We start from the raw sequence: 8,262 nt of genomic DNA on the forward strand, positions 1-8,262 counted from the left end.
CTTCACTATACATAATTATTGTATATTATTCTCTTGGTTCAATAATTGTAATCTTTTATATTAAAAATATTTATTTAATAATATTTATTTAATTCAAAAAGTGAAGAAGTAATTTTAATCTATTTTATTCTTATTATTGAATAGTAGTATTTTTTTTGTTCCTTATTCTATATTTTATCTATTTCTATAAATAGTTAGACCATAATATTTGTCTTTTTAAAACTTATATATGAATTATCATGTTTTGCCTATGATATCCTTGACATGATAGTTAATTAATTTTATCGTTTATTAATAAAGTTGACTTAAGAAAACATTAAATAAAAATAATGTAGAATAAAATGGAATAGAGAAAATACTATTTAGTATTATCTCACGCATTTTTCAAAATATTAAATTTAATAAAGTTAAAAGATACTTTCTCTATCCCCTTTTATTTGTCATGTTGTTTTTTCGAAAGTCAATTTGACTAACTTTAAAAGTTAAATAGATTATATTAATTTAATATTTTAAACCAAAAATTTAGATATTCAAAAACTATATAAAAAGTTTATAATTGTAATATTTTGCAAATCAATATTATAAAAAAATATATCTTAAAATATTAGTCAAAATTCCTAAAATTTGACTCAAAATAGATATCAGTACAAACAATACCCGACGATGTGAGTAATATAATACTCCCTCCATTTAAAAAAGAACGACCCCTTTCCTTTTTTGGCAACACTTTTGACTTTAACTATTCACGTGGCATATTTAAGACCACAAAATTAATGGACAACTAGCGTTAGAAAAAGGAAACTTATTAAAATGTAACATTCTTCTAATTAAATATGTTAGGTTCTTTTCTTCTATAACGGAAGAATACAAATCTAATGGAAAAATAATTTAGAAAAATAAATAACAATCTTGAGTTCCACAATTAGACAATTTTGTGTAACTCTATTCTACCGTATATAGAAAAGAATGCAATTAATGTACGCATCTGCCACCGTAGCTTCCATTTGACCCATTTTTAAAGTGTGACGCTTGGAAACTTGCAAGATCCGTAACCTGCAAAAATACAAGAACCCATATTATTATTAAATAATGACAGACATATATTATTAAATGACTATATATCAATCAATAAATAAGAATTCAACCCTCGAGTTAGATATTTGAAAATTTATCAAATAAGTACTTACTTGGATCTTTTTTCGTAGGAATGGTAAGCCCATTGAAATAACAAGTTCCACCAGAAGACTTAAATTGAGACCAATAGGAACTGAATGCATAATTAGCATGCGACACCAAAGAATTCGGATTGTAACATTTGCCTCCGGGTTGGATCTCATCACAGGTCCGATTACCCTGCCCACAAGCATACGACGTTGCTCCACCCAACTCCGATGCATTTGCACTTCTACTAACAACACACCAAATTTTCCCCTTGTACGGTTCATTGTTCCTTGCTCTCGGTAACGCTTTATATTCAGATTCAGGCGTCTTACCAGACAAGTCTATCCTGTATATATTTGTTCCATTAGGATACAATAACCCGAAATGCCTCTCTGTACCCGGACCCGGTTTCTGATTCTCATTATACAATGCAAATAATAATGTCGGCACAACAACTCCGGGTTTAGCTGGGGTTCCAATAGGTGGCTTAACTGTAAACTTCTTTATCACATTACGATTGTACGTTGCTGCATTGTAGATGTTCGCTCCAATTTGATCCACCCCACCGGCATTAGGCCAACCCGTTTCTGCAATAAATAACCGAACATCCGGGTACCCGACTCTTTTCATAGCGTAATACACTGCATCAATCATCTGATCCAGTAAATTTGTATAAACCAAACCCGTACCCGGATCCGAAACAGTAATGTTCTTGGAATTTAACAAGGCGTAATCAAGATTAATCACTGTAGGTTGAGAAGCCCAAGCAAAATAAGGATAAACATCAATGAAAAAAAAAGATTTAGTTCGATTCAGAAAATGCAACAATGGTTTCATAACTTTTTCGGAAATGTCCGATCTAAATGTACCATTTGAAGGTGGAAAAGACGATTCAAGCATATCGATAGCTAATGGAGTACCGACTTTAATTTTTCCTAAACCAAATTTCTTGACGGAGAATCTAATTTTGCGAATAGCAGGCACAAGGTTGAACCAAGTGGTATTGGGTGGGCTACTAAGGATTTCATTTCCAACAAGGAGGTAACGGATCATTGTGTGTGGATAAAAAGGTACAATATTATTTTTTACCCATTGATCAGCTAAGGTTTGATTAGTAGAGATATTGTTGATGAGTTCATTTGGTACCATGACTGAAACTTGAAGGTTGGTGCCTTTCAGAGCATCAAGGATTTGTGGATTTGTATCATAGATCTTGACTCTTTTGGCTTTGAGACCTTTGATTAAGTCAACTGAATTTTTTGGAATTGGGAGATTGTTTCCAAGTTGTCCGTAGCATATTCCTAGTTGAGATGAGATTTCTGCACCTGAAATTCACAACAAGTACGACAGATTCAGCTTTGTAGAGAATAATTAACTTAAACAAATAAGTGGTTAAATTCAACTTACTGGAAAATGAAGCAGAAGCAAGAGTAAATAGCAGAAGCAGAGTAGATAAACAACCCATCTTTGATCTTTGTAAAGGAGTGAGGATGTCTTTAGGTACAAAATGTGTTCATATATAGGGGTAAGTGCAGGACTGAGATGGAGAAGTAAAATCCAAGTGAACTACCGACATGGGTTGTAGTGACAAAGCCGGGTGTTTGGTGTCAAATGATCGGGTTAAGTTGAAATGAAATAGGTTAAATAGAAATTAGGTTGGGTCTAGATCCGTCAAAACTTAGTTTGGGCTTAAATAGACTAAAAATGAGTTAGGTTTTGATCAGTCTAATTTGATCCGATTAATCTCAATAATTTACAAAAATGATATTCAATTTTTATAATCAAAATATGAATTTCAGCTTAAAATTGTTTTTTTTTTAAATGGCGAATTGATAGATGAATTCTAAAATATATTAAATAGATGATCGTTCATACATTTAATAAAGGAAGATAATTTAGTAAATAATTTTAAAACAGGATCAAATTGAAGATTGAATTGGGCTCAATTGAAAATTATCCTAATATGCGTTAGGCTTAAATTGGTTGAGATGAAACTCAATTTGAATTATCTTGAACCCAACCCTTAAAATTTTGGACGGATTACCTATGTTTGAATTCATTTTTAACACCCCTAGTTTCACCTTAACTAGAAGTTTTGGATTCAAGTCTTGGATATGAAAAAAAAATTGTTATAAGTGTCACTTTCAAGGGGGTCGTGCATTCTGCAATTTAAATTTAATTGAATCTCTAATGTGAGCTTCAAACACCGAATAAAAAAAATGAATAAACTTAAATTTTCTTTTCGAGTTGCTATAAGTTACTCTCTCTTCATTTATTTCTATTATTTTTTAAATAAATATAAATAAATAAATAGAAACAAAGTATGCTTTCTTCGGAGGTGGGTGACCACTTCGTATTTACCTTTCGATAATAAAGAAAAGGTGAAAAGGGAGATTTTATAAAAGGAGGAGAATCAATTCCTTTGTAAGATGCTATGAGAGAAATACAAAAGTAGGAGTTTGGTTGGATTGTATTTACAAAATTTAATATATTTTTTAATAATAGTACTACTATTTAATATTTCATTCGGGAGGTTTTTGAACCTAACATTGGTATATACATGTCCAATATTATAGGATAACTATAACAAATTATATAGCATTACTCTCAATAAATCAAATCAGAAAGTGGATAAAATATAGTCTCAACATAATTAATTTGAGTATTATAACTTTATTTAGTACTTCCTTTATTTTATAGCATATTTTTTTTATTTTATATCAATTAAATTTTTGAGGGTTTTTTTTGTTCAAAACAATTGAATATTCAAATTTCTAAATGGTTTTTTGCAATTTTTTTCATATTTGTTCTTTTTTTTGTTGAAGTTCTATATTTTTTCTAGCAAATGAATCACACTATTTACAAAATTATATTCATCATTTCAAAAAAGATAATAGTGAAAAATATAATTTATAGTAGCCCTTGAATATTTTACTTAATATATGTGGATTCACTTAATATAAAATAAGGGGGAGTACTATTTTTATATACTCTATCAAATGACCCCTAAAATTGATACTTCTTTTCTAAATTAATAAAATCGAAGATGAAAATAAATAAAGTCATGTCTAATTATTTATTTTATAAATAAAATAAAATTAAAATAAATAAATTTTAATGATTAGATATTAACTTGTCAAATCTTTTCTAATTGGGAAAAAAGAAAAATATATCTGTGAACTATCGTAAATGATATGCAGAGATCTTTCGTCCAAAAATTAGAGCATATATACCCTTTATACGAAAGGACATAAACGTGTCACAATCTTATCCACTGACCGACATTTATTAAATATTCTTGACAGATAAGATTATGTCACGTGTTCCTATTTAGTCTTCCGTTAGAGTGAATGACATATATGCTCTAGTTTTTGGATAGTAGGAGCATTACTATCCAAAAACATGAAGGAGGGTATTTGTATACCATTTAATTCGGGGGTGTATATGTCATTTTTTCCTTTCTAATTTGATTTTTATTTCTTATCATTTTTGACAAATCAACAAAGGATAATTTTCTTTTTTCTATTATATCCTTAATTTATTACTAATATTGAGCTAATATCTTTGAAAAATATAGTGAGTAAAAATATTTAGGACCCAATCAATTAATAGGATTAAAATAATAAACTTAGAGGTCGTTTGGTAGTAGGATAGAGGTATACATATATAAGTAATGTGAGTATTAGCTTTGCAGATATTATGTGATTATTAGTTATACAAGTATTAGTATTGTGGGTATTAGTTATGCAATAATCAATATTAATAATGTGATATATGATTATTAATTATACAAATATTATCTATGTAGGATTTAATTATGGAAGTATAGTAATGCGTAAATTATTCCTTTAAGTGTTGTTCTTTTATATTAAAAATTAGTAAAATTAAATATATTTCTAAATTAAAACACCTTTTTACAATTATACCATTTTCTTCCGTAACTTTGTAATTTTCCTTCTATAACTTTGTATTTAAATCAAAATAGTTCTTTAATTTGGTAGAAAAAGAAAGTAATCAGGTGAAAGTGATAAATGTAATATTGTCATTTTAACCTTTGGGAAAAAAGAATTTAGTGAGAAATTTTGGTTAAAATTTAGTCTAAATGGTAAAATAACATATTTCATATTATATTATATTATTTTATTTTAATTTTTACTCTTTTAATTTAATATCTATAAATAAAAAATTAAAAAAATTAATTTATTTTAAAATTAAATGAATATTATAGATTTTCTATATTTCTGGTCAAACTCTGGCTTCTCTAGCCATTAGCATTATTTTTGACTTTTTATCCATGTATTAGCTATACACGTATTAATTATTTCACATTCTACTCCGCATAAATAATACACAAATTTTCTTATAATGTATACATGTATTAATTATTCGAATTTCAAATGGTCAATCAAACGCGTATTAATTTTATACATAACTAACTTTTTTTTATCCACCTACCTAATGTTATATTAATCATATATATGAATAATTTTTTCTAATCCACATATCAAAAATCGTATTAATTATATACATGAATAGTTTTTTTTTTCATTCACCTACCAAATATAATATAAATTATATGTAATACATGATAAAGACTTATTTTATTGAGCTATTAAATGATTCATTACTGTATATTATTTACTTGATGGATGTGTCAAATAAAATTTTTATAAATAGAAAAAGGAGTAATTTCTTATATAGTCATCCATGTTTGAGAAATTACCTAATAATACCATTTATGTTTGTTTTAGGACTACAATATCACCTAAAGTTACCTATTTTTTTCAAAATATACTTGAAAAAAAAATATTATTTCTCTCCTAATGGAATGTCATTTTACAGTTTTTAAATATATTAATTATATTTTTTTAATTCTTTAAATGTATGTAGACTCTTAATACTAATTTATTTCAAACATTTAACAACCATTATAAATCGAAGTTTATTTTAATACAAAGAAAAAAAAAATTTAGATAGATAAAGGAAATAATAGATAACTGAAATACGAAGTTCGTGGATAGTAATATTTAATTAAGTATTTTTATTATTAACTTGAAAAATAATATATTATAAAAGTAATTAATTAGTACTACATATGTGATATTTATTACGTGCGTGATTTTCTTCGCACAAAAAATCTCCTTGTTAATCGTAAAATCATGTCGATTCTCACAAGAGATTGAGAGCGGAGCTAACCCTCGGTTACACAGAACTTAGTTATATTATGATTTTAAAATTATTAAAAATATATAAAATATTGATTTAGAACTCTCAACCTCAGAGAAGTAAAATTTAAAACTTACATGTAAGCTTAAAACTACGGATGTCTAAGCTAGAATTCAGAAAGTTCATTAAATTTTAATATGATTATAGATATTTTAAGTTGTTAGTTACTTTTTGTTTGCACAAATTTAATGTAAGGAGGTCCATTAAGATGTCCATAATTAAAGTATTTTTCTTCATCGATTGTTGATCTCATACTCAAAGTAGTTAGAAGATACTACCGACATCCAAATTAAAAAAGATATTACTAAAGAATATGAATTTAAAACTAAAAGATATAACCAAAACAAATTTTATAATTGTAAAAAAAATTATCCACTAATTAAGTTAAATAGAATAAGCTAAATAATTTTTTCAAATCAGAAAAATACAAATAAATAAACACAAAACATTGTATAAATAATATTGAAAAGCATGGGCACAAACACTTAAAAATCTAAAAAAAATTGTTAATAAACTAAAAAATATGACATGACATTTTAATAGAAAAGAGAATATTTTTTTATGTTAAATATATTTTAAAAAGTATAAATAAAATTGGATAATTTTAATTTTAAAACAAACATAAATGACAATACTAAATAATTTTTCAAACATGAGCAATTATCCAAGGAAATTACTCGTAGAAAAGCAAAGAGAGTGTATTTAAGAAGATATCTTTTGTTTTCCCCGAGTGCACAAGGAATGGAGGAGATGGTCACTTCACTTTCTGATGAACAATTTCGAGGAAGCATAGAAAAAGAGATAGTGACTTGCTTTTGGGACCCAAAAGCTACAGGCTTTAGAGACGGAGTCGGGATAAAAAGCTTAGAATTTTAATTTTTTTTTGAATTATCATTTAATTTATTATATATATATATATACTTAATTATTTTTTAAAATATAAATACAAAATCTAAATTCTTTTTTATGAAATTCGTCCAAACTTATAAATCCGCATGAGTTCGCCTCTTGAATTGGCCTTCGCATATGTTGTGAAAATGACATGTAGCCGTTTATTGTACTATCAAGATTACAACATTTATTTCACATACACTGCAATTAATTTTTAGGACATGTTTGGGAAAAAAAAGAAGTAAATAAGCAGAAGTATTGATTTAAAAAAAAATAGGGAAGATAATCAGATTAAAATAATAACGGTAATGATAAAAGTAAAGAATAAGTTAATTAATACTATCAAATATAGTATGATTGCCTATTATTACAACATATAAAGATAACTTGATTTTTTTTTTTAACAATGCATATTAAATAAAAAACGACTTTTATTTAGTACTATATAAAATAACTCTTTTGGTTTCGTATTATATAATCATTGTTTTACTGGATACGACTTTCAATTTTTTTAATACATAAAAATATTCTTAGAATTTACAATATAAATATGTCATGAGTTTTTCTAGTATTATATATCACATTTAGTGCTGTCAATTTAAGTCTATTTTATACTGACCCGCTCAAATAGTCCATCAAATATGGATTGAAAGAATGATTTTAAATATGGATAATATTTGAAACTATACCCATATTTTACCCATTAAAATATGGGTATATTATGGGTAAACTACGGGTCAAATATGTGTATTACAAGTTTTCTTCAAAATTTCAAAAAATCTTGTGTTACCAAGTTTTAGAAGCGATTTTTCAAAACTTTCATATATGTGTCTTATTAATATTTCAACTCTCGACCTTAACCCCATGCTTTCCAAAAAGAAAATTAAAGTTTAATTTTAAAAATATATTTTGAATTCAAAATTTCATTTTTTAACCCCTACCCTCGACCACAACCCACTCCCACACCAGCCCCCTCACCCCCCC

General features: G+C 26.7%; 1 protein-coding gene across 1 annotated transcript; it reads right to left on the bottom strand.

Annotated features, from left to right (window-relative positions):
* Positions 1 to 802: 802 nt before the first annotated feature.
* Positions 803 to 2,767, bottom strand: LOC107029555 (probable glucan endo-1,3-beta-glucosidase A6). The gene is made up of 3 exons (XM_015230991.2): positions 2,569 to 2,767; positions 1,188 to 2,486; positions 803 to 1,053 (listed from the first exon to the last, which is right to left on the bottom strand). Exons 1-3 carry the CDS (start codon positions 2,624 to 2,626, stop codon positions 1,016 to 1,018), a joined length of 1,395 nt encoding a protein of 464 aa, XP_015086477.1. The 5' UTR covers positions 2,627 to 2,767; the 3' UTR covers positions 803 to 1,015.
* Between the last annotated feature and the right edge of the window lie 5,495 nt (positions 2,768 to 8,262).

The sequence above is a fragment of the Solanum pennellii genome, chromosome 9, assembly GCF_001406875.1.
Source record: "Solanum pennellii chromosome 9, SPENNV200".
In the NCBI taxonomy this organism is placed as follows: domain Eukaryota; kingdom Viridiplantae; phylum Streptophyta; class Magnoliopsida; order Solanales; family Solanaceae; genus Solanum; species Solanum pennellii.

What these genes read in the sequence shown, in the direction of transcription:
- LOC107029555 (XM_015230991.2), bottom strand. Translation starts at nt 2,626, where the DNA reads ATGGGTTGTTTATCTACTCTGCTTCTGCTATTTACTCTTGCTTCTGCT. An exon ending in TGCTTCTGCTTCATTTTCCA is followed by an intron (nt 2,487 to 2,568) that starts GTAAGTTGAATT and finishes TGTGAATTTCAG; the next exon opens with GTGCAGAAATCTCATCTCAA. An exon ending in TCCTACGAAAAAAGATCCAA is followed by an intron (nt 1,054 to 1,187) that starts GTAAGTACTTAT and finishes GTATTTTTGCAG; the next exon opens with GTTACGGATCTTGCAAGTTT.